Source organism: Lepidochelys olivacea (assembly GCF_965140295.1).
Source record: "Lepidochelys olivacea isolate rLepOli2 genome assembly, chromosome: 1".
In the NCBI taxonomy this organism is placed as follows: domain Eukaryota; kingdom Metazoa; phylum Chordata; order Testudines; family Cheloniidae; genus Lepidochelys; species Lepidochelys olivacea.
Window position 1 is genome coordinate 64,544,770 of NC_140411.1, and position 26,766 is coordinate 64,571,535.

At 38.8% G+C, this 26,766-nt stretch overlaps 1 protein-coding gene across 1 annotated transcript in view; it reads left to right on the plus strand.

Annotated features, from left to right (window-relative positions):
• VWA8 (von Willebrand factor A domain containing 8) overlaps positions 1-26,766 on the plus strand; it is a 291,052-nt gene that overhangs the window by 187,757 nt on the left and 76,529 nt on the right. Inside the window, exons 27-35 of the mRNA XM_084611928.1 lie at positions 1,103-1,211; positions 2,309-2,447; positions 4,385-4,587; positions 10,383-10,499; positions 11,546-11,610; positions 11,711-11,836; positions 12,582-12,691; positions 14,919-15,073; positions 22,624-22,825. Of these exons, the coding sequence (XP_084468054.1) occupies positions 1,103-1,211; positions 2,309-2,447; positions 4,385-4,587; positions 10,383-10,499; positions 11,546-11,610; positions 11,711-11,836; positions 12,582-12,691; positions 14,919-15,073; positions 22,624-22,825 (1,226 nt within the window). The remainder of the gene's footprint in view (positions 1-1,102; positions 1,212-2,308; positions 2,448-4,384; positions 4,588-10,382; positions 10,500-11,545; positions 11,611-11,710; positions 11,837-12,581; positions 12,692-14,918; positions 15,074-22,623; positions 22,826-26,766) is intronic.

Sequence of the window (26,766 nt, forward strand, 5' to 3'; positions counted from 1 at the left end):
ATTTTCTGATACTGTATCTTAGCATATCAGTTCATTGGTTTTAATTTAATTATTCTGCATTAGCAAAACTTTAAATCATTTTATTAGTAGTTGCAAATCACTTGAGAGAGAGTAGAGGAAGAACAAAAATGTGTGTATTATATTCTGTGAAACTGCTTTATCAATACCAATATTTTCAGTTATTACAGAAATTATTTTTGACAGTGGCCCACGTGTTCTCTTCCTGAATGAAAAACAAATGGAAAAAAATGAGGTCAAGAACATCGTTCAAGTTTAGGCAAATTAACCCCATCTTTTCAGCAGGATTGGCAAAGATTGTGTTGTGAGCAGGTAACCGTGAAAAGTAGTAGAGGCTAAGCATCTATGAGAAACCCTACACCTGCCATATATATACCCTTAACAGGTCATACAGAAGGACTATCCGTCTGCACTTTCTTGTGATACATCAGAACATAAGAAAGGCCATACTGGGTCAGACCAAAGGTCCATCTAGCCCAGTATCCTGGCTTCTGACAGTGGCCAATGCCAGGTGCCCAGAGGGAATGAACAGAACAGGTAATCATCAAGTGATCCATCCTCTGTCGCCCATTCCCAGCTTCTGGCAAACAGAGGCTAGTTTTGGCCCCATAGGCAGTTAGCATACGGTCATTGTCTGTACTGTGTGACCCACTGGGGGTAGGAGAACATACAACAGCAATTAATGCTCCTTCTTGCAGCAATAACCTGGTACAACATTTACTGTAGTCATTGTGCATTTTTCCTAGAGGAAAATATCACTTAGAAGAGCTCCTCCCACTCATTCTGGCATCCTCTTTGAATTGAATTAAGCTGATCAAGAGAGCACTGAATATGCTTTGCTATACAGCTCAGACAATTCAGACTTTTTAAAGCTTTTCTTTTCAGAGCATGGTCTTTTAAATCCTGAGATTACTTGTGTTTCAAAAAATTGAAATTTTTGCCATTTGAAAGAAATTGAATGTTTCAGCAAGGGAGCATTTTCAACAAGAGAATCTTGGAAAAACTCTGTGGTTAAATGACGTATCCCTTGTTCATTGCCAATTAACAGGGATAAATGTTTCTTTGTTCATATGTTGTTTGACAGGCTACCATTGCCAGACCATACATTTATGGGCTACTGGAGAATCAATCAATCAGGGAACGCACAGCAGAAACTACTGTGTCCAACAGAAACCCATCAGTTAAATATAAAGGTGTGTGTCTTCTTTTTAATGCTTAAAAATATTGATTAGTCATTTTTTCTTTACAGCAATATAATATCACCCAGATTATGATTTAATAAATATAAGATGTCTCATTTCCTGCAGAAAGAAGAATCTGAGTTGATTTTTGTAACAAAATAAAAGCTGTTAATTGTACAGTTTAAAAAAGTAGACTATTTTGTGCATTCACACTGCAAGCTGAGTTGCTGTGGGGTCCTATCTTGTGAGCCCTCCATATACAGTATATATACTGAAAGGAGTACTGGGGTGGAGGGACTTTGCAGGGTTGAGTTCAAAAGCTCTTGCAGAGTTCTTGCTATGAAGGTGACAATGTCATTTTTAGAGAAGCCTAGAAACAGGCATGGATATGTGGGGAGGTCCAGTTTCAATCCCCAGATCACAACTCATCTGGATGAGATCTAAAATGGGAAGGAGCCTGTTTTCCAGTTTCATTTCACATGCAGCTGAATTCTTCTGAAATTTTCTCTCTCTTAAATCTGAATCTGAACCTTTGGTCTGATTTGGCCTCCAACCTGAACCTAATCCTCTACAAACCCAATCTCTTGGCCTGTCTTTATTAATTATTACTTCAGTGGGGCAGGGGGGAACTGTTATTGTAATGTTGTTTGATATTTTAAACCTTCCATAATCAAGAAATTCAGAATTGTTTCCTTGCACATATGCACTGTGATCCAGTCTTTCATTATTGATCAAAAACACTCCAGGCAATGTGACCTCTCCTCCATGGGATTAAGGATCATGGTTCCATACTAAATTCCATGCAGTCCGCCATGACTAGATGGATGTAGTAGTTGAAATACGTAGCCTAAAGAGAGGACAACAGTGTGGCTTTTATATTATGGGGGAAATGGTGTCAGGATCTTCAGGGCTCCAGGTGGGATACAGAGGGCTTACAGAAAAGGCAATCTGGTTTCTTCCCAAATATAAGCCTTTCTCTTTTGTTTATAATGCTTGGTCTGGCATTTAGTGCTAAAAGCAATAGAAATCTTTAGGAAAACTCCTAGCATTTATAAAGGTTGGTGACTTAAATAAAATACCTAGTCCTCATGGTTATAATTTTCTCTTAGGGTCCAGTATATTTAAATGTTCAGGGATTTCCACTGGAACGGCATGAAGCAAGGTCCCTCAGTTTCACAGAAGAACTTGCTTTTTGGACACTGCCATTAAATGAGGTTAATTTCGTCTGTGATGTTGCTGTAGCAGAAGGTACAGTAAAATATTTGTAACTTTTGTAATGATCCCTCCCTGTTGTTGTATGATATAAGTTACACTGGAGACCATGCAGAATTGGACAGATGAGATCATACCTGTTCATTAATAGTCAGTACTATGTAGTTTGTATTCCCTTTTTTTGACATATGCAAGAGGAATATCACATTTTTGTAATGGCAATAAAAAAAAGAAACTCTACAAATTCTGCACTGAGTGTATGCGCAGTAACACAGAGAGTGCATTTCTGGGAACCTGTACTGTGAGGCCTGCATGAGATATAGAAAAAATTATATTGCTTGCTTTTCTCTTCTTTGTGTTTAACTTTTTTTTTTTTAAGTAAAAGAAGACAAAATGCTAAAACCATCAATCACGAAAGAGGAGTATAATTCCATTAAAACATATTGGTGATAATGTAAAATAAAATTATGAAGGAGAAATTGGTGATAATGTAAAATAAAATTATGAAGGAGATTTGGCTCTAAAAGGAATATAGATGCGTAATTCAAAGTGTGCCTAATTTTTATATTATATAATACAGTGATTCCCAAACTTGTTCTGCCACTTGTGCAGGGAAAGCCCCTGGCGGGCCAGGCCAGTTTGTTTATCTGCCGCGTCCGCAGATTCAGCCAATCGTGGCTCCCAATGGCCGCAGTTCGCTGCTCCAGGCCAATGGGAGCTGCTGGAAGTGGCGGACGGTATGTCCCTCGGCCCGCGCCACTTCTAGCAGCTCCCATTGGCCTGGAGCAGCGAACTGCGGGCACTGGGAGCCGCGATCCGCCGAACCTGCGGACCCAGCAGGTAAATAAACCGGCCCAGCCCGCCAGGGGCTTTCCCTGCACAAGCGGCGGAACAAGTTTGGTAACCACTGATATAATAATTGTTTCAAAATTAATTTTAAAAAGTCTTTCTAACTTTGCCTCTCCTTAATTAAAACCAGTTAAAATGCAAGACTTGTAGCATGCAAAGTTCTGTGCTTTCTTTCTGGTGCTTATGCTGATCAATGCCCTTTCTTATTGAATCAATCCTTCCTTATTTAACTACATTATATATAGAAAGATATAGATATGCCCCAATGCACATCACATCATTATTGATATTTGTGACCATTATTTATGGTATATTATAAAATGTAATAAATTTTATTACTGTAATTTATTTTACATTGTAAATACATTAAAATCATGAAAACTGACAACGCTGCCTTTTTCTGATTGTGGCTTCACTTTCTAAGCATGTTCACAATTTTTTGATGACACTAATAGAAATTACAGTTTTAATTTGATACTCAGAAATGTCTAAAGTGAGTCAAAAACTGTTGTGTTTCCCTTGCCACATGAAACTTCCTTCCTTTTGTCTATAATTATTAAATGACCTGGTGTTTTAGTTCCAGTAAGTGGACACATTTTTAAAAAGTCTGCATCTGAAAACTTTTACTACAGTTTTCTCTTTCCCAGAAACTTTTCTTTTTTATAAGTAAACTTGCGTATGCTGTATAGGTTTCTGGTTATGAGGATTCATAGAACTAGAGTCTTTAGCAATTGATTTGGATGGCAAACGAGGTTTGTGTCTGCTACTCAAATATCTTTTGGAATATTTGTGGAGGGAGTAACTAGTCAGTGTAAAGCAGGTAGCAACTTGACTGTTAAAAGTTTAGTTTACGTATAGACCACATCGCATCCTTGGTTTATGTACAAAATTCCCTTTGTCATCATAGGAATGCTGCTGTAGGTTAAGAGTAGCACATAGTCCTACATGGATTGATTGATTTGATTGATATATGTGACATAATAGTATAAACTTATTTTAAATATGTTGCTGTATTCCCACAATAGTTCATCATTCAGTTTTCAGTTAATCTGCTGGTTAACATGATTTTGAATCAAGACAGCATCTTTTACTTTCATTAATTTTGCCTTACTTTCTTATTTCAGAAGATGAGACGGAAAATATTCTCTACGTGGCTACATGCAATCCAGTTTCCTTATATTTCATGAATGTATCTAGTAAAAATGGATACTTTGTGGATTGTTATGACATCTTCCCAAGAACGGTTGGAAGTATATGGCAACCCTTTGTGACTGTGGCACCTCTGGGAAATCCACTCAAAGGGCAAGTGATTCTGCATGAAGAGCAGGTAAAATAAATAAATAGAAATTCTCCTGTTTCATGTTTCGTTGTGAGGAAAGTAGTACAGCAAAAGTAGGATCCCTGGGGTTCCTCAGCGTCTGTAGGTTGTGAGATAAATATGCACACTTCTGGATACTTAGTCTAATTGCACTTAGTCTAATAAACCTTTGGAGGGGGTCCCTCAGCTCTACTTTTTCTTGCGGTGTTTAGGCTGGTTTACTGTATGTTTTTATGTACTTTTGCATTATTAATGCTGAGATTTGCCTGTTTATCCTGTTAGTGGTAAAAGTAGACTGAGAACTATTGGAGGGGGGGAAAGGAGATTATGATTTGAGTTTGGGAGTCTCAAATTAGCAAAGGAAATTTATTAAGTCTAAACTACCTTATTTTAGGCTGTGTATTCAAATCCAAGCCCTGCTCATCCCTGTTCTAGTTTTTGAACTTTTAATAAAAAATAAATGACTTCTGAATCACAATTGTTCATGCTACCTTGTTTTTTATTAAGTATCATGATGTTTTCCTTTCCATAGCGTGAGTTTTGTGCGAACACAAAACGGAGAGTAGGATGGATGGGTAAAACAAGATGGTGGTGTAAACCACATTGTAGAGATGGATTCTAACTTTCTCAGTGTCAGATCTGTTTGGTTTGGGCCCATCACTTCAGTAGTCTTATTTGGAACTGCTATTAGAAATTGATTAGAATATTTTCAATTTAACACCTTTTTACAGGGGATGGGAGAGCAGCCACCAAGATGCTGACATGAGTAAAAAAAGAATAAGTATTAATATGAGTTATAATAATAGCCGAATAAATATGATCGTGTCCCATTAATGCCTGAGGGGGGTAGACTCCAGGAAGGAAGAAAAGTTATTTAAGCCAAATAGCAATATTGAAACAAACACAAATGGCCATGAAAACATTTAGACTGGAAATTAGAAAGTTTGAGGAGTTAGATTCTGGAACAGCCTTCCAATAGCAGAAGTCAATTAATTTGAAGATGGCCCTTGATAAATTTATGAATGTGGCCAAATGTTTCTTAATTTCTTCCTCCTTTCTTAAATAAAATGTTACTAAAGTGTACTTTTTGGGGGCTTTAACTTAATTGCATATTTGTAGGGATTACCAACTTTTAAGCTACTCCCACATTTCCTTGGGAGAGGGATGGGAGACTCTCATTCTACTGAATGGCTTGAGGACCAGGACCTCAGTGGTGAGCGTGGCCCTTTTTTAATCTCTCCTATGTCAAATGCTTCAGTTGGTAATTTAGGAGGGTTTCCCCTTTATCAGCTGACTCTTGGTGGTAGATCCATAATGGCTCTCGTGGGGGAAGGAGTTCAGAGTGCTCAGCAGAGGCCTTCAGCTCTTCAGGGAAATAGCGTGGTGGTGGTGTTCCTTGCCACCACACTAAACTGCAGGGTACCCTCCCACTCACAGACCAAGTGTTTCCCCTCTGAATGGACCCAATGCCGCTGGCCAGTCTGAATGGTAACAGGTAGATAGCGGGTAAGTTTTGTGGAGTTGAGTGTGTGAAGCAAACCACATGCAAATTATTTAATTAGATTATTTGCATATTTAGAACCAATGTATCTGTAACAATAAACTTCTGTTTTAGAAAAAATTGTGTGGATTTAGTACTGGTAAAAAGCATTGATTCAGCATCCTAGTAAATGAAGTTCCTGTTATCAGCAGGACAGGCTGTCCACACACAGTGCCCTGCCAGCATACTTTGATCTTGATCTGGAGGATGCAGTGCAAGAAACTTGCTCTATGAGTAGCAGGGGTAGTTCAATCTCTGTGGCCCATGAGGTTTTTGACCCCTCTGCTGAGTCTGCCAACTAGTGCAGAGTATAGTGTGAGTTTGTGACATTGGAACTGAAACTGAAACTCACCAAACTCATCACATAATGGGGGGCCACCATACATCCATTAGGTGGGAACAGTTTTTAATCCATAGTAATCTGGTCTGGATTAAAATTGGTGATCTACAGGTTGGAGGGTTTGCAGCCCATAAGCAATGCTCTGAGGCGTCCAGTCCCCCGGTAAGATCTGATGCTACACCTTCATGAATGAGATTTGTTTTCTTGAAAGATACACAGATTAAATCAAGTTCTGACCTTTTTGGATCTTGCACAAGGTGAGGACTTCGACTCTGTTGACACAGAGACCAAATCTCCCACACATTGTTCTGTACTTCCATCCCATATTGTTCTTAAAGGGACCGCTCCCATTAACTGAAATGTAAACTGTAGAAATACAACAATAAAATTGATATTAACCCATCATAATAATTTACTCTTAAATATAACATTTTGCCATATAAAAGCATTTTAACAGCTAGAAATATTCCAAGGTTCTCACACTATATTTTACAAACAATAAATGTTATATAAAAGCTCATTAAGGACTTGTCTACATAGTGGAGTAATGCACTCTACAGGGGTGTGATTCCTAAAGCACACAAAAGGATTGTACATTAATTGGTCCGTGCAGACCCTGCTGGTAGGAACTAAAAGTTCCTGTAGAGTGCATTACCGCACAGTGTAGACAAACCCTAAGTGTGTATAAATATCCACAGTTTGGGAAAAAACGGTTTTCTGTTTGCTACAGTGAACCTTGCCTCCGCCTCCTTTTGTGTATGCATTGTGGTTGTTACATGGTCATATACTGTTTTTTTCCCAGCTCAGAGTTCGGCAGAGTTGGAACCCAGGACCTTCAAATCCACTACACAGACTTCTTGCACTTACTTTCTCTACCTCTGTTTTACGGATATACAGTGACAGGGCTGCTAAATGTGTCAGTGTCACCTGAGATGTGCAGGTCTGCAGGTCGCAGTGCTAGGAGAAGCTGCCTGTGGAAGGGAGGCATTGGGAGCACACACTGTAGGGAGCAGTTTACTTTGCAAGGCCCAAAAGCCAGGAGGAAAGTCTCATCTATAACTGAAAGGGGAGGAATATTTCAATTTGTTGCATATATGTGTTTCCAGGGGGTGGGGCATATAAGACAAGAGAGGAAGAAACTGTGTGTGTGAGCATGGCTGTGTTTGAGAGGAGGCATATAAGAGGGAGAAACTGGGAATGGAGTTAAGGACCAAGGGACAGGAAATTTTGTTGCAAGAAAGATGGTTAAAAAGGAGGAAGTAAGTTAAAGTTAAATATTTATATTATTACTTTTATCTGTGGCCGCTCCCCCCTACTCCCCACTATGCCAACAAGAATTGAGCACAGCTTCTCCACTTGGCAGTGAAATCACAGCCCACTTTGGTTTAAGGACTTTTAAGAGGAAAATCCTAACTAAAATAAAAGCAGCAGTAAGGAAAGGAAAACTGCAGTCACTAAAAATAAAAGAACGCCACTCACAAGGCTGGATATTACATCTGTCCAAAGTTTGGAATTCCAGACATCAGGGTCATGAGGTCACTCAAAGGTTACTTTTCTCCCAGTCGAGAACAAACATAATGGAACTGCACATCACCATCTTTTCCCATCCCACTTGAAGGATTGCCAGAACTGCAGTTGGATGTGTTCACAAGTGACGCAAAATTCTATTATTAAACACAGACAGAATATGCCATTGGTCACTTAGCACAGAAGGAAACCATTAACATCAAAAGGGGTGGAGTAGAGAAGCTTTTTATATTACGAACTACACCTATAAACTTAATGCTAAGTAGCAGAACATAACTGATTCATATGGGGATTTTTGTTTCTTGGAAGGCTAATGCATTTCTTCAGGTCAGCTATGCTGATGCAGAAGTATATAAATACAATATGGCAGAAAACCAAAATCCAAAACAAACCCTCTCCAGGGCCACATTTCTATAATTTGGGTTGGAATATGTGAGCATTTAACAAATTCTTCTTTTATTAGAAGAGTTGAGCTGCAGCTGAATTTTCCAAATGCTACAAATGTCATGATAATATTTTAAATGTTTTACCATATTTAGCTACAGTAAGCTCTCATTAAAAATGAAAAGTTCATTGCTCTAAAATAACCTGCAAAAATAACCTACAGATTGAGTTAATACGTATTTTATTTAGGAGAATCTTATGGACTTCACCTTTTTAATTCTTTGTTATTCACTGTGTATTACTTCAGATGTTAGACACACATACAGTTGACTTTTAATATGTCCTTAAAAAAAACCTTGAAGGAACGTAGCGTTTCACTGAATGACAAAGATTTAGATCCAAGACATTAATGAAGTAATGAAATACAAGACTTAATTAGCTTATTCTTTTGTAGCTTTTAAAATTTAATTTAGAGCAGTTAAGGTTGGCTGTGTGTGATCATTTTCTCGAGTCCTTAAAAGTTTAATGCCTTAGGAACAACTTTAGAATGTTTTAAAAAGAAATATTTAAAGTGATGCTACAGGGGTCACGCAATAAGATCAAATTTTAGCTTAACCTTTTTCCATATAGTAGTTTTTCAACTTCCATATACTTTAAATATTTGGGGGGCTGTCAAGGTTCCTCCCCCACTCTGAACTCTAGGGTACAGATGTGGGGACCTGCATGAAAAACCTCCTAAGCTTATCTTTACCAGCTTAGGTCAAAACGTCCCCAAGGTACAAAATATTCCACCCGTTGTCCTTGGATTGGCCGCTACCACCACCAAACTAATATTGGTTACTGGGGAAGAGCTGTTTGGACGCGTCTTTCCCCCCAAAATACTTCCCAAAACCTTGCACCCCACTTCCTGGACAAGGTTTGGTAAAAAGCCTCACCAATTTACATAGGTGACCACAGACCCAAACCCTTGGATCTGAGAACAATGAAAAAGCATTCAGTTTTCTTACAAGAAGACTTTTAATAAAAATAGAAGTAAATAGAAATAAAGAAATTCCCCCTGTAAAATCAGGATGGTAGATATCTTACAGGGTAATTAGATTCAAAAACATAGAGAACCCCTCTAGGCAAAACCTTAAGTTACAAACAAGATACACAGACAGAAGTAGTTATTCTATTCAGCACAATTCTTTTCTCAGCCATTTAAAGAAATCATAATCTAACACATACCTAGCTAGATTACTTACTAAAAGTTCTAAGACTCCATTCCTGGTCTATCCCCGGCAGAAAACAGCATATAGACAGACACACAGACCCTTTGTTTTTTCTCCCTCCTCCCAGCTTTTGAAAGTATCTTGTCTCCTCATTGGTCATTTTGGTCAGGTGCCAGCAAGGTTACCTTTAGCTTCTTAACCCTTTACAGGTGAGAGGAGCTTTCCCCTAGCCAGGAGGGATTTCAAAGGGGTTTACCCTTCCCTTTATATTTATGACAGGGGCCCAGGGGTTCTGTTTTTCTAGCATAATGTTAAGGAAACACACAAGAGTTGCAGCAAATCTTTTAGTAAGATAGAAGAAGCAAAGCTGGTAAGACTTTTCTGTGTAGTTGACTGCAAATGGCTGCTGCAGATGATTTAAGCCTTAACTGCATAAATCATGGTAGGCCACTGTAAATTAACATTAGACTTACATAATTCCCTGTAAACAAACAAATTTGATTTTTTCAGCATGAATAAAACATTATAGAACTTTAAATAGGACCATTCATCTGGACCAACCATTGTCAGTTAAGTTGTACCTTTGCCTTACTTCATCAGTTCTGCACTGAGATCAGATTTACTAGACCAGAGGATCCAGTCTGCAATTTTCCAGCAAAGTAAAATCTAATTCATACTTTTGAAATTAAATTTCCTTGTGATATTAGTTGGCTTCAATTGCAAAGAACAAATACACTTCATGTAGACCTGTTGCTGTGAGCTTTAAGAAGACTGGGCGTAATGCTCTCTTTTCTGTTTACAGAGTAATGTTGTCTTGTTGCTGGATACAAAAACTGGTGCCATGCATAGACTTTTACTCTCACCAGATACCCAAGAAGTTCCAAAGAGAGCATCCTGGTGGGGCAACAAGGAGGAGCCGGTGAGGAACAGCAACTTCCTGGCTAGACTATAGCAAACATATCAGAGCTCAGTATTACCGACATGATAGCAGGATAGCTTCCTTTCTATCTTTTATGGAACAAACAGATTGTGTACTGTTTTATATATATATATATATATATATATATATATATATATATATATATATTTTCATTCTGCTGGTACAAAACTGAGAATTATATATATATATATTGAATTCTCAGTTTTGTACCAGCAGAATATATCATCGTTACAGAATAGAAGGGCAATAAATAAGGGATAAGAATATGAGAACATAAGAATGGCCATACTGGGTCAGACCAAACATCCATCCAGTCCAGTATCCTGTCTACCGACCGTGGCCAATGCCAGGTGCCCCAGAGGGAGTGAACCTAACAGGTAATGATCAAGGGATCTCTCTCCTGCCATCCATCTCCACTCTCTGACAAGCAGAGGCTAGGGACACCATTCCTTACCCATCCTGGCTAATAGCCATTAATGGACTTAACCTCCATGAATTTATCTCGTTCTCTTTTAAACCCTGTTATAGTCCTCGCCTTCACAACCTCCTCAGGATGCTATCTAGGGATATGTAATTTTTACAATAAAACCCTTTCAGATATTTTGCTAAGAGTTACAAAACATTTTGTTACAAGCTGTTGTGGTTCTGTTGAGCCCAGAGCAGAGTGAGCTGTAATTCATTTTACTCTGATGCAATATTATGAATTTGGAGTAGGTGGAAAGGTGCTTTGAGATGCAGTTATCATAGTGAATTACTTAGTTAAAGAAAAACTATCAAATTTGGTATGATTTCCGTGATTGCTGCTTGATTCTCAGCACTCTTAAAAATCAGGCCACCTATTTATGTGCCTGAATGTGGATTTAAAAACCTAACTTTAGGCACATTTTTTTGATCATCTTGGCCAAATATTTTCGTTTCTGACCTTTCTAAACAGTAAAAAACATAACTATAAATGTAAGGAGTCAGGGTAAACTACTGGGGACTGACCTGGCAAATTGTAATTGATGTGTAATGCATTTTTTTAGATCAGTCACAAAATGTGCAGAGAGTTTTCGTATAAAAACTGGCTGGTGTTCTACAAAGAAGAAGGGTGAGAGTTAACTATAAATTACATTGCTTTTATTTAAAAAAATAGATTTGTCGCGTACATTCTCTGCTTCATAATTGTTTTCTTGGTTTACATTTCACAGAAACCACCTTATTGTGCTGGATGTACTGGAGGGTCGAACTCATACCATCTCACTACCTATCAATCTCAAATCCATTTTCCTAGTGGCTGAAGACCGTTGGCTCTTGGTGGAAAGCAAAACAAATCAGTAAGTTAACCAATTCATTATTTGTTTGATAGTGTCTAGGAGCCCAAGTCATGGATCAGGATCCCCTGTGCTAAGAGCTATACAAATATAGAACAAATAGAGATATTTGGCAATATTTGCAGCTGCACACCAATATTTATGTGCATCTAACCTACCTGCACAAATGCCTGATGTGTACACACAAATCTACTGATTTCATTTGTGTCTGGTTAGGTGCCTACAGTCAGATTTCTTAGAGGTGCAGATTTCCCCGTGCCCAAATTGCACTTGTGAATCCAGAGTGGTGAGTGTGCAAGATGAGCCTATGTAAAATTGCACCACTGAAAATCTAGACCAAATTTGGCTATGTCCACATTCATACCACATTTTACACAGCCTGTATAAATTAGGTCCTTGCAAATATTAGTGTGCCTAACTGAAAATCTAGCTCATTAGTCTACTTTCCCAGTTAATTTGATTCATAGGGTAATGGAACAAACAGTACTCCATTTTCCTGTTTCTGTTTAACCTCACAGTAAATAAAAGTGTAAAAATAGTTACCGTAAGCAAATCTGCCTCTCTGTGGTTTACTTTCTCGACCTGTAAACTAGAGAATAAATGCTTACCTACCTCATAGATGTGTTGTGAGGCTTAATTTAAGTAAAACATGTTGAGATCCTTGTTATATAAGTATAAAGTATTTTTACTATTTAATACATAAATATTCTTGTTACACCATTTTTTAATAAGTCAGCATTGTTTACAGGAAATTTCTTTTAACCAAGCCAGCGCATACGGTATCTGAAGAAAGTGGAGTTTGCCAGCTGCATGCACTGAATGAAGACCCAGTTGACAAGGGTTTTGGTTTAACAACAGGTACTCAGTGTAAACCTGTGTCATTCTGTTTTTTTTATCAGCTCTGTGTTTGTACAAACAACATTCTGGTACTTTAGATGTTTGAGTAATTTTGTGTCTGATTCTTTTCCTGTAGTGTGGTGTTCATACCATTGTTTCAAAAAAGATGGCAAAGTTCTGTACGTGGGCTTGGAATTGTTTGAATAAATGCCTTAGAAATTTTGAGAACTATTCACACGCGCACACACAAACATCTATTATAGGGGGCGCTGGTAACAGCCCCTTTATTTAGACTGTCTATCACTTTCCATTATACGTGATTCTTGCAACCTTTCATTTGAGGAGATCTCACACCTCCATTGTTTGTAGCAGACTTTGATATTCAGGAGGAAGAACCCTTTAGGTTTCTGAAGTTCCTTTTCTATATCCCATGAAATTCCATTTAGATTTGACTGAGATATTGAGTTAAAACATGCCATTTTCCTTCTCTCACTAGTATTCCTCAGAAAAATGTTGCCAGCATACCACAATTATTGAACACTGTCTGTAGAGGCAGGTTTGTAACAAATTGATAAATTAAACAGTAATAAGGCATAAGGACCAGATGTTGTTCACCCAAGAGTTCTGAAGGAACTCAAATATGAAATTGCAGAACTACTAACTCTGGTATGTAACCTATTGCTTAAATCAACCTCTGTACCAGATGATTGGTGGATAGCTAATGTAATGCCAATTATTAAAAAAGGCTCCAGAGGAGATTCTGGCAATTACAGATTGGTAAGCCTAACTTCACTATCAGGCAAATTGGTTGAAACTATATTAAAGGACAGAATTATCAGACACAGAGATGAACACAATATGTTGGGGAAGGGTCAGTACGGCTGTTGCAAAAAGAAGTTGTGCCTCACTAATCCATTAGAATTTTTCAATAGGGAGGAGAGTCAACAATTATGTGAACAAGGATGATCCAGTAGGATTTAGTGTACTTGGATGTTCAAAAAGCCTTTCACAAGGTCCTTCACCAAAGGCTGTTAAACAAAGTAAGGAGTCATGGGATAAAAGGGAAGGTCCTCTAATGGTTTAGTAACTGGTTAAAAAATAAGAAACAAAGGAAATGAGGTCAGTGGAGAGAGAGGTAAATAGTGAGGTCCCCCATGGATCTGAACTGTGTCCAGTGCTGTTCAGTATATTCATAAATGATCTGGAAAGGGGGGTGAATAGTGAGATGGCAAAGTTTGCAGAGGATACAGAATTACTCAAGATAGCTAAGTCCAGAGCTGACTGGGAAGAATTACAAAGGGTTCTCACAAAACTGGGTGACTGGGCAACAAAATGGCAGATGAAACTCAATGTGGATAAATGCAAAGTAATTGGAAAACATAATCCCAAGTGTGCATGTAAAATGATGGGGTCTAAGTTGTCTGTGACTACTCAAGAAAGAGATCTTGGAGTCATTATGGATAGTTCTCTGAAAACATCTGCTCAATCTGCAGCAGCAGTCAAAAACCTAACGGAATGTTAGGAACCATTAGGAAAGGGATAGATAATAAGACAGAAAATAACATAATGCCACTGTATAAATCCATTGTATGCCCACATCTTGAATACTTGTGTGCCGTTCTGGTTGCCACATCTCAAAAAAGTTACAATAGAATTGGAAGAAGTACCGAGAAGAGCAGCAGATGGGTAAATACTGGGTGCCAGAGTTTTCCCAGGGGCAAGAGAGATCTTCATTAGGCTGGGCATCCCCCTGACCAGTCCCCAGACCCACCACCTGCAACCGGCAACCCATCCCCCACATCAAAAAAAGCCTGCTGTTGCTGCCAGCTAACACGGTGATTCCTGTAGTCCTAGTAGCATCCATCTCTGCTGCAGTGCGAAATGTTCCCGGTTGAAACCATGCTGATGATTCACAATTGGGTGGGGGGATTGTTCCTGTTGTACATAGTAGAATTTGATTATGCTTTTTCCTTAAAAGAAAAAAAATCCGTAAAAATCTAGGAAATTGGCAGAATTAAGGCTTTCCTAACTTTTGAGTGCTCAACTTTGCAACCTAAATAATGTTAATTTAACGTCATTTTTTGTATGTTGTACAATATAGCATAAACAGATCTTTACTCCTTTTCTTCATTTTATTTCTGTTGAATTATGATAAGAATAGTAGTAATTAGCGCTCAGTGCTTATAAAGATAATTGGTTCCTCTTGCTTATCTGGATTTAATGCTTATCATTTGATTCCCCACTTTAGCATCTGATTTGTGTGTGCCGCACACAGTTTCAAGTGACCAACTATCTTCAGAGAACCTAAGCATAGCTGTGGGACAGAAGATCAGCTCTCCCAACAGGATTCTCTTGGATGTGCATAATTATGCCACTATTGTTGTTGGCTTCCCAGAACTTATGGTAAAACCAGTATTATTAAATTGTAAAATAATGATCATTACATTTATTTCATAACCAGTTCATCTAAATAGTTAAGAACCTAATTATTTGCAAGAGGTAGTGAATAATGAGGTAATCAAATTTGCAGAATATGCAATGTTTGTTAACATAGTCAAGTGTAGAGAGATTTCTGGAGCACTTGACAGTGATAGGAAATTGGGTGACACAAGGCAGATGAATTCAATGGAGATAAGTTTCATGCACTACTCATGGAAGAACAGTCTTACTCCTCATACACATGGAAAAGTTTTAAATTAAATGTAACTACTCAAGAAAATGACATAGTTATGGACAATTCTCTGTGAACATCTACTCAGTACGCAACAGCAAACAAGACAGTATATGAGATGCCAAGCTGTATTTAAAAAAAAAAAAAGAAGTCTAGAGAATACTACAGAAAAATACTATCATGCCATTGGCTGAATTGATGGTGTGCCTGCTCATGAATACCATATTTGGTGTTGGTCACCCTGTTTCAGAAATCTTATAGCAGAAATAGAAAAGATCCAGAAAGGGAAATTAAAATGATTAGAGGAATAATGAGAGGTTTCAGAGTAGCAGCTGTGTTATTCTGTATCCGCAAAAAGAACAGGAGTACTTGTGGCACCTTGGAGACTAACAAATTTATTAGAGCATAAGCTTTCGTGAGCTACAGCTCACTTCATCGGATGCATAGGATGGAACATATAGTAAGATATATACACATACAGATAAGTTGGAAGTTCCCATACAAACTGTGAGAGGCTAATTAGTTAAGATAAGCTATTATCAGCCAGAGAAAAAAAACTTTTGTTGTGATAATCAAAATGGCCCATTTAGACAGTTGACAAGAAGGTAACTTAACTTAAGGCAATAGATTCAATATGTTGTGACAGGGTCGGGCCAGATGGCTACAGGAGAGTAATAGAAGGCAGATATATTAGCCCCAGGTTAAGTAGGTCCCTTTCCCCTGGGTAAGGTAACAGGGAAGGTTCCAGAACAATCAGGAACCTTCTGGAGACAATTAAAACAGACAGGCTAATTAGAACACCTGCAGCCAATTAAGAAGCTGCTAGAATCAATTAAGGCAGGCTAATCAGGGCATCTGGATTTAAAAAGGAGCTCACTTCAGTTTGTGGTGCGCATGTTGGGAGCTGGGAGCAAGAGGCGCTAGGAGCTGAGAGTGAGAACGCAGACTGTTGGAGGACTGAGGTGTACAAGCATTATCAGACACCAGGAGGAAGGTCCTATGGTGAGGATAAAGAAGGTGTTGGGAGGAGGCCATGGGGAAGTAGCCCAGGGAGTTGTAGCTGTCGCACAGCTGTTCCAGGAGGCACTCTAGACAGCTGCATTCCACAGGGCCCTGGGCTGGAACCCGGAGTATAGGGCGGGCCAGGGTTCCCCCCAACCTCCCAACTCCTGGTCAGACACACGAGGAGTTGACCTGGACTGTGGGTTCATGAAAACGGCCAAACTGAGGGCTGCTGTGAAGCTCTAAGGCGAGCAAATCCGCCAATAAGCGCAAGACCCACCAAGATAGAGGAGGAACTTCGTCACAATGTTTAATGACCCAGCCACTCCCAGTCTCTATTCAAACCCAACTTAATGGTATCTAGTTTGCATATTAATTCAAGCTCAGCAGTTTCTCATTGGAGTCTGTTTTTGAAGCTTTTTTGTTGCAAAATTGCCACCCTTAAATCTTTTACTGAGTGGCCACAGAGGTTGAAGTGTTCTCGTACCGGTTTTTCAGTGTTATGATTCCTGATGTCAGATTTGTGTCCATTTATTCTTTTGCGTAGAGACTGTCCGGTTTGGCCAATGTACATGGCAGAGGGGCATTGCTGGCACATGATGGCAGATATCACATCGGTAGACATGCAGGTGAAGAGCACCTAATGGCAGGGCTAATGTGATTAGGTCCAATGATGGTATCACTTGAATAAATATGTGGGCAGAGCTGGCATCGGGTTTTGTTGCAAGGATAGGTTCCTGGGTTAGTGTTTTTGTTGTGTGGTGTGTGGTTGCTGGTGAGTATTTGCTTCAGGTTTGGGGGCTGTCTGTAAGCGAGGACTGGTCTGTCTCCCAAGATCTATGAGAGTGAGGGATCATTTTTCAGGATAGGTTGTAAATCTTTGATGATGCGCTGGAGAGGTTTTAGTTGGGTGACAGCTAGTGGCGTTCTGTTATTTTCTTTTGGGCCTGTTTCTGTTGGGCCTGTCCTGTAGTAGATGACTTCTGGGTACTCTTCTGGCTCTGTCAGTCTGTTTTTTCCCTTTAGCAGGTGGGTATTGTAGTTTTAAGAATGCTTGATAGAGATCTTGTAGGTGTTTGTCTCTGTCTGAGGGATTGGAGCAAATGCGACTGTATCTTAGAGCTTGGTTGTAGATAATGGATCGTGTGGTGTGTCGTGGATGGAAGCTGGAGGCATGTAGGTCAGTACAGCGGTCAGTAGGTTTCCGGTATAGGGTGGTGGTTATGTGACTATCGCTTATTAGCACAGTAGTGTCCAGGAAATGGACCGCTTGTGTGGATTGGTCTAGGCTGTGGTTGATGGTGGGATGGAAATTGTTGAAATCATGGTGGAATTCCTCAAGGGCTTCTTTTCCATGGGTCCAGATGATGAAGATGTCATCTATGTAGCGCAACTAGAGTAGCGGTGTTAGGGGACTAGAGCTGAGGAAGCGTTGTTCTAAGTCAGCCATAAAAATTTTGTTATACTGTGGGGCCATGCGGGTACCCATAGCAGTGATGCTGACTTGAAGGTATATATTGTCCCCAAATGTGAAATAGTTGTGGGTGAGGCATATGTGGGGGGAGTATATCAATTAGGGATGTAGCACAGAATGAAGATGAACAAGAGGGACATGACAGGGGTATATTTGGTATTAAGAAGGTTTTTAGGATAATTCTATTTGCTATCTAATAATAAAAGGACAAGGGACACCTGTTGGAATTAAAAGTCATCAGATTTACAATTGATAAAAGGAAATACTTTTTGACATAGCACATAACAACGTTAACCCATTGAACTCACTGCCGTAGCACTTGAAGGTACAGAGCTTACTAAAATTGAAACAAGACGTTTCTAAGAATAATTACAATATCAGCCACAGTTACACTGGCTAGGCCTGATGTTTCATTGCATAAGACAACCACTACTTCCCTTGGATTAGAAAGAAATGTTAGTCAGTATTACTGAATAGCTTTCCAACATGGGGTTTTAGTACATTTTATGAAGCCACTCATACTTGCCAAGATCAGAGACAGGATACATGACTATAAGGACTATTAGTCTAATGTTTTTCTGGTCATATAATATGTCAGGGTAAATAAGAGAATGAAACCATTAGCTGGCATTAGAAAAAAGCTAGCTAGTATTCTGAAATCTAAAATAGATTAGGAAAAAAGCAGGTAAACCTCCCTCTATACTTTTACCGGATAGTATTTCAGTTTGATCTGATTTATATTTCAAATACTATATAATTAGACTAGGTTTGTTTTCCATGTGTATATTATACATTTGTTTTAACTATGTTCTTGAATGTTGGGAAATAGACATTAAATAGTTTTATACGTAATACAGACCTAATGGCTTTTGCCAGTATCACATGGTTGGGGAAACAGTTTGTAAATAAACCCCTTTATATAGATTGGTTACAGATCAAATTGTTGAAACCTTTTCTCTTCCTAGTTGAATGGCCCGAGGGCGTAAAAATCTTTTGTGGCATCATCTTTAATAATGGAAGTGCTTTTATTGAAAAGGCTTTAGAGAGTCAACTCTGATGTCCACAGCAGCCTGACCTCTCCTAAACAAGACTTGTGTGCTTTTGGCCTCTTGCTTGTCGTAGGCAGGTAGCATATGTAGGCGTGCAGTGCAAGCAACTCACAGCCGTCAGAGACAGGGATCAGGCTCTTGAGGCCACAGTGGCTGAACTGGAGGAGCATAGAGAGACAGGGAGGTACATAGAAGAGACTGTTCGGGACATAGTAGAGTTAGAGTGGTCCCACTTCCTGTCCAACAGCCCCTGTGCTGTTGAGGAGGGTGAAAGTCTCAGGGCATCAAGCTGGAGCAGAAGGAAACGATCTCATAGTTGGGACCCACCTTCCAGATGATGTCATGATATCCTCTTATACTGAGGATATCCCTCTGGGGACAGGGACCCCAGTTGTTAGGATAATAATGGTGGGTGATTGGATTATTAGAAACATAGATAGTTAGGTTTGTGATGACCTAGAGAACTGCATGGTGAATTGCCTGCCAGGTGTGAAGGTAGCAGATCTCATGAGACATCAAGATAGCCTTATAGGTAGTGACATAGGAAAAGGCAGTAGAGAGGTCCTGGAGGCCAAACTTAGGCTGCTAGGTAAGAGAATAAAGTCCAGGACGTCCACGGTAATATTCTCTGAAATGCTCCCAGTTCCCTGCATAGGGCCATAGACAGGCAGGACTGCAAAATCTAAATGTGTGGATGAGACGATGGTGTAGGGAGGAGGAATTTAGGTTATTAGAACCTGGGGGTACCTTTTGGTGAAAGAGTAGCCTATACAGAAGGGATGGGCTCCACCTAAACCAAAATGGAAGCAGACTGCTGGCACGTACAATTAAAAAGGTTGCAGAGGAGATTTTAAACTAAGGGTTGGGGGAATGCTGACATGGTTCGGACGGAGATATCTGTGAGGGATGAATTTATTATAGGGGGAACTCGATATCCTAGTATAGAGGATAGAACAAAAGTTGGTAAATTACAGGTAGTATTTAGTGAGGAACAGCCAAATGTAAAAGAGATCCTTTTAAACATAACACATGAAAGCAAGCAGCTAAATATTGACAAAATGTGTAAGTGTTTATATACAAATGTTAGAAGTCTGAATACTAAGATGGGTGGACTAGAGTGCCTGACATTAAATGAGGATATTGCTATAACAGCCCTACAGAAACTTGGTGGAATGAAGAAAATCAATGCGACACAGTAATTTCAGGGAACAAAAATACATAGGCGTGACAGAGTAGATTGCACTGGTGGGAGAATGGCACTATATATTTAAAGAAAAAACAAGCAGAGTCAGATAGGGTGAAAATCTTCAGTGACTCAAACAGTACCATAGAATCTCTCTGGATAGAAATTCCATTCTTGGGTCATAAGAGTATAGCAATAGGAGTATACTACTGACCACTTGACCAGCATGGTGATAGTGATTCTGAAATGATAGGGGATGTTAGAGAGACTACAGAACCAGAAAACACAATAATAATGGGGGATTTCAACTATCCTTATATTGACTGGGTAAATGTCACCGACAGGGTGTGATGCAGAGATAACATTTCTAGACATCATTAATGACTGCTTCTTGGAGCAGCTAGTCCTGGAACCCACAAGGAGAGAGGAAGTTCTTGATTTAATTATTAGTGGAGCACAGGATTGGGCCCAAGAGCAACTTTCCATAGCTGAACTGCTTGGCAATAGTGACCTAATGTAATTAAATTTAACATCCTTTGGGGGGGGGAGGGGGTTAAAAAAGAAAACCCACCACTTAACATTTAACTTAATAAGGGGAACTACACAAGAATGTGAATGTTAGTTATACGGAAATTAAAAAGAGCAGTCACAAGGGTAAAATGCTTGCAAGCCACATGTAGATTATTTAAAAAAACATAATAGAGGCTCAGACTAAATGTATACCCCAAATATTTTTTTTAAAGTAGGAGGACCAACTGCAGAGTTATGGAGGCCGTTAGAGGCAATACGGCATCCTTTAAAATTTGGAAGTCAAATCCTATCACTGAAATCAGCCTCTGTACCAGATGACTGCAAGGTAGCTAACATAATGCTGATTTTTTTAAAAAGGGCTCCACAGGAGATCCTGGCAACTACAAGCTGTTGAGGCTAACTTCAACACAAGCAGAATTGAAAGAAACCTATTATAAAGAACATACATAGATAAACACAGTTCGTTGGGGAAAAGTCAACATGGTTTTTCTAAAGAGAATTCAGGCCTCACCAATCTATTAGAATTCTCTGAAGGAGTCAACAAGTATGTGGATAAGGGTGATCCAGTTTATATAGTGTACTTGGATTTTCGGGAAGCCATTGACAAGGTCCCTCACCAAAGGAAACTAAGTAGTGATGGGATAAGAAAGAAGGTTCTCTCATGGATCAGTAACTGGTTCAAAGAGGGTAACAAAGGGTAGGAATAAATGGTCAGTTTTCACAATGGAGAAAGGTGAACAAGTGGAGTTCCCCAAGGATCTGTACTGGGAATTGTGCTGCTTAATATATTCATTAATGATTTGTAAAAGGGGGTTAACAATGAAATGGCAAAGTGTGCAGATGCTACAAAATTATTCAAGATAGTTGAGTCCAAAACAGACTGAGGAGTTACAAAGGGATCTCATAAAACTGGCTGAGTGGGGAAGAAAATGGCAGGTGAAATTCAAAGTTAAGTGCAAAGAAATGCACATTGGAAAACCTAATCCCAACTACACATATACAATGATGGGTTCTAAATTAGCTGTTGCCATCCAAGAAAGAGACCTTGGAATCACCTTGGATAGTTCTCTGAAACCTTCTGCTCAATGCCTACCAGCAGTCAAAAAGGCTGACAGTATGTTAGGAACTATTAGAAAAGGTGTAGAAAATACCATAATGCCATTATATAAATCTATGATATGCCCACACCTTTAATACTTTGTCCAGTTCTGGTCACCCCATCTCAAAAAGGATATAGTGGAACTGGAAGAGATTTAGAGAAGGGCAAAAAAAGATGATTAAGGGTATGGAACAGTTTCTATATGAGGGGAGACTAAAAGGATTAGGGCTGTTCATCTTAGAAAAGAGACAATGAAGGGGGGATATGATATAGGTTTATAAAATCATGAATGATGTGGCAAACATGAATAGAAAAGTGTTATTTACCCCTTCACAAAATACAAAAACCAGTGATCACCTGATTAAATTAATAGGCAGCAGGTTTAATAAAAACAAGGGGAAGTACTTTTTCACACAGTGCACAACTAACCTGTGGAACTCATTGCCTTCGGATGTTATGGTGGCCAAAAGTATAAATGTGTTCATAAAACAACCAGATAAGTTCATAGAGGATAAGTCCATCAATGGCTATTAGCCAAGATGGTCAGGGACGCAGCCCCATGCTCGGAATGACCCTAAACCTCTGACTGCCAGAAGCTGGGAGTGGAAGACGGGTGGATTACTCCATAATTTCCCTGTTCTGTTCACTCTTCCTGAAGGTCTGGTACAGGCCACTGCCAGAGACAGGGTACTGGGCAAGAAGAGCCTTGGTCTGACCCAATATGGCTGTTTTTAGGTTAGTAGAAGCTCACACATCTTGCCAGTAGAAGTTCCCTCAAAGACAGAGACAGCCAACTCTTCTACCTGTCGTGGCATGAACTGAGAATTGTTCAGAATGGTTACGTTTGATTTGAAATGGGAGCTTATCAAAACCATTTGTTTAAAGGGTGCTTTATACAAGTCTTTGCTCACTGAAATCCTCAAGTTACCTTCTCTCTCTCTCAGTCTCCCAATGAGGTGTACAGCTGGAAAAGAGACTCGTCGCTGGACAGCAGACATGCTTCTCCTTCTGATCCATTTTACTATGGGAGGCGCAGTAAAACTGGAGTTGCAAAACAAATCAATTGTGTGACTTTATTAGCTACTAATCAGATAGTCAGAATTTTAGCACCTGGAGATGTCCCTTTGAAAGAACTTTATCCAAAAGGTAAGAGATATATCGTATTTCAACTATATCAACTGTAGATGAAGGCTTTGTTTTAATTGGAGAGTACTCATGTTGTATGTTTATAAAGTACTTTAAAGAATCAGAAAGCAAACATTTCAAATCCTAACTGGATTTGGGGAGAAAGATGGTAGTTGCACACATTTTACCAATTCTAGAATGAATTTAGTGCACATTAAAGATCCTAAATTGTAAGACTAGGGAATTAAGTCATCTGAATACCCACAGAACAGGTATCCTAGTGGAGTTAATCCTAATGGAGTTAATTGTGTCTTCAATAACTTGACTCTGTGGCCATCTGTGCACGTACATGCTCTAAGGTAGAAGGGGTAGAAGTTCATGAGGTTCAGGCACAGGTAAATCTGCTACAGATTCCTTGTGTAGCCTTTGGCAAATCACTTCATTTCTCTGTGCCAGTACGTCATCGGGGTGTTGTAAGCTTAATCCACAAATGTTTGTAAAGTGCCTTCGCATCTGTGGATGGAAAGTGGCATAGTAGAACAAAATATTTTTATTATATTGAGCATATGCAATTCCTGAGTCTAACTACTTTTCTTCCATTGATTTGCCATGTTGCCTTGGGAAATCATTTAATGTATCAGCCTCAGTTTCCTCATCTGCCAAATGGGATATTATTGTATTTCCTTATCTGCTTCCCAGGAAAATCACATTTGACTATTTATTATATTTTGTGGATGAATGTTTATATACAATTTATATATAATTTCCCTAATTTTATAATTTCCCTGTTTATATAAAATTTCCCTAATAAAAACAGATTGCTTTAATGTAATGTACTTCTTTTCAAATTGATTAGTGTTTTATTTTGTTATTATTTAAGTGTATTTTATTTTTAAACCACTCAAATGATTAATATTCTTTTATTGTGGCTGACTCACTCATTATGATGTGTGAAATCTACTTTGATTTCAGGGATAAAATACATGCCTCTTACATTCCTGAGCTTGTATGTGTAGCAGAAGGTTGCTTATTCACACCATTTATTCTGCAAAACTGAGTTGTCATGTGAAACAGAAGAAAGCTGCATATAAAACAATCATTAAAAATCACTGTAAGCTTGGCTTTATGCATGAGCAAATGCTGTAGAATGCTGATTCAGCAACTGTTGCAATTTGTTATAATAAAAAACCAAAAAAATATTTGTTCTAAGTATCCAGCCAAATTGAAATAACTGGAATTTGGTGTGTAGCCCTACTTTTCCTATCCTCCCCAGTAACTGGTCAGTTTTGGCACACAGCCTTCCATTTCTATTAAGAATTTAAAATACTTCAGCCAGATTCTAACACAGTGCAATACATTTTGTCAAGATTGTTCCAGCAGCAGTAAACAAAGAAGTTGTTCTTTATTTTATTGGAACTGGTAACTTAGATAGTAGCTATATTTAAAAAAAAAAAAAAAAGCAAATAATTAACTCTCCAAAGAATACCAAATAGATCTGTGCCCTCAAAATATAAACATAGGTAAGGGATAGTGTCATATTTCAGTAATATACTTATTAAGTCTGAAAGCAAGGATGTGTAAACTAGGGCTACTTAAGGGCAAACATGGACTTGTGCATTCATCATTTACTGGGTATGGATTTAAAATAACTGCTTACTTCTACCACATCACATGAAGGCAGACAACTAAATATTGACAAATATTATAAAAGCTTGTATACAAATGCAAGTCTAAATATAAATATGTGTGCAGATGAGGACCTGGTATTAAATTAGGATATTGATATAAGAGGCATCAGAGAAAGTTTTTGGAATTACAATGATCGATAGGATGTGGAGGATGTGGAAACACCAGGGTACAAAATATATAGCAATGACAAAGTAGATCAGAGTGGTGGGGGCATGGCACTATATGTGAAAGAAAGCATAGAGTCAAATATAGTAAAAATCTTATTTACGTAGGCTCTCTATGGATAGAAATTTCATGTTACAATAATAAGCGTATAGCAGTAGGCATATGCTACTGACCACCTTACCAGGATGGTGACATGATTGTTTAATGTCCAGGGAGATTAGAGAGGATACAAAAACCGAAAACCCAGTAATAATGGGGGATTTCAACTATTCCCATATTGACTGGGAACATGTCACCTCAGGATGGAATGCAGAGATAAAATTTCTGCTTCTTGGAGTCGCTAGTCCTGGAACCCACAAGGAGACAGGTAGTTCTTGGTATAGTCCTAAGTGTAAGCACGATCTGGTCTATAACGTGACGACAGGTGAACCGCTCGGTAATAGCAACCATAAATAATTAAATGTAACATCACCGGGGGTGGGGAGGAGGAGAATACTAAAGAAACACACCGCAGTAGCTTTTCACTTCAAACAGGAGAACTGCAGGAAAATGAGGATGCTAGGAACAGTCACAAGAGTGAAATGCCTGCAAGCTGCATGTAAACTTTTTAAAAACACCGTAACAGAGGCTCAAACTATATGTATACTTCAAATAAAACAAAAACAGGACCAAAAACTACCAGCGTGGCTAAACAGAGTAAAGGAGGTGGTTAGAAACAGAAAGACATCTTTTAAAAATTAAAAGTCAAATGTACTGAGGAAAATAGAAAGAAACAGAACTCTGGCAAGTCAAGTGTACAAGTATAATTAGGCAGGCCAAAAAAGAATTTGAAGAGCAACTAGCAAAAGACACAAAATCTAACAAGCAAAAAACTAAGTACATCAGAAACAGGAAGCCTGCCAAACAATCCGTAGGGCAACTGAACGATTTGAGATGCTAACGGAGCATCAGTCTTTAATACAGAGGATGTGAGAGATTACCACACGAGAGCCATCTTTTCAGTTGACATATCTGAAGAACTGTCCCAAATTGAGGTGTCAGTAGAGGAAGTTTTGGAACAAGCTAAACATTAATAAGTTATAAGGACCAGATGGTATTCCCCAAGCGTTCTGAAGGAACTCAAATGTGAAATTACAGAACTACTAACTGTGGTATGTAACTTATTGCATACCAGGTGATTGGTAGATAGCTAATGTGACGCTGATTTTTAAAAACCTCTAGAGGCGATCCTGGTAATTATGAGCTGGTAAACCTAACTTCAGACCCGGGCAGATTGGTTGAAACTATAGTAAAGAATAGAATTATCAGACACAGAGATGAACACAATATGCTGGGAAGGAGTCAGTCTGGCTTTTTGAAAGGGAAATCATGCCTCATCAGTCTATTAGAATTCCTTGCTGGGATCAACCAATATGTGGACAAGGGTGATCCAGGATATATATATACTTGGATTTTCAGGAATCCTTTGACAAGGTCACCCACCAAAGGCTCTTAAGCAAAGTAAGGAGTCATGGGATAGGAGGGAAGGTCCTCTCATGGATCCATAACTGGTTAAAAGAAGGAAACAAGGGGTAGGAATAAATGGTCAGTTTTTACAGTGGGGAGAGGATCTGTACTGTTCAACATATTCATAAATGATCTGAATAGGAGGAGAGACTAAAAGAATTAGGGCTGTTCAGCTTAGAAAAGAGACAACTAAGGGGCAATATGATAGAGGCCTATAAAATCATCAATGGTGTGGACAAAATGAGTAGAGATGTTTTATTTACCCTTTCACGCAATACAAAAACCAGGGGTCACCTGATTAAATTAATAGGCAGCAGATTTAATTTAAAAAATTACCTCACAGTTAATATGTACCTTGCGATTTTCAAGATTTTTAAAAGCACTGTGTTTTGAAATGCTCCACAAATATACTGTCAGTCAGATGAACAATATGAATTATCTTCAATGACAGGTAAAAGAAATGAGGTAGAGGTTGCAATAATGCCTGATGGGCATTTTTGTGACCAGGACTTTATTTGTTTTGACATCCACTGCACTGTACAATGTTGCTCTTTTATTATTGTAGCCTCCTAATTGCTGACTATTATATTGGTAATAAAATT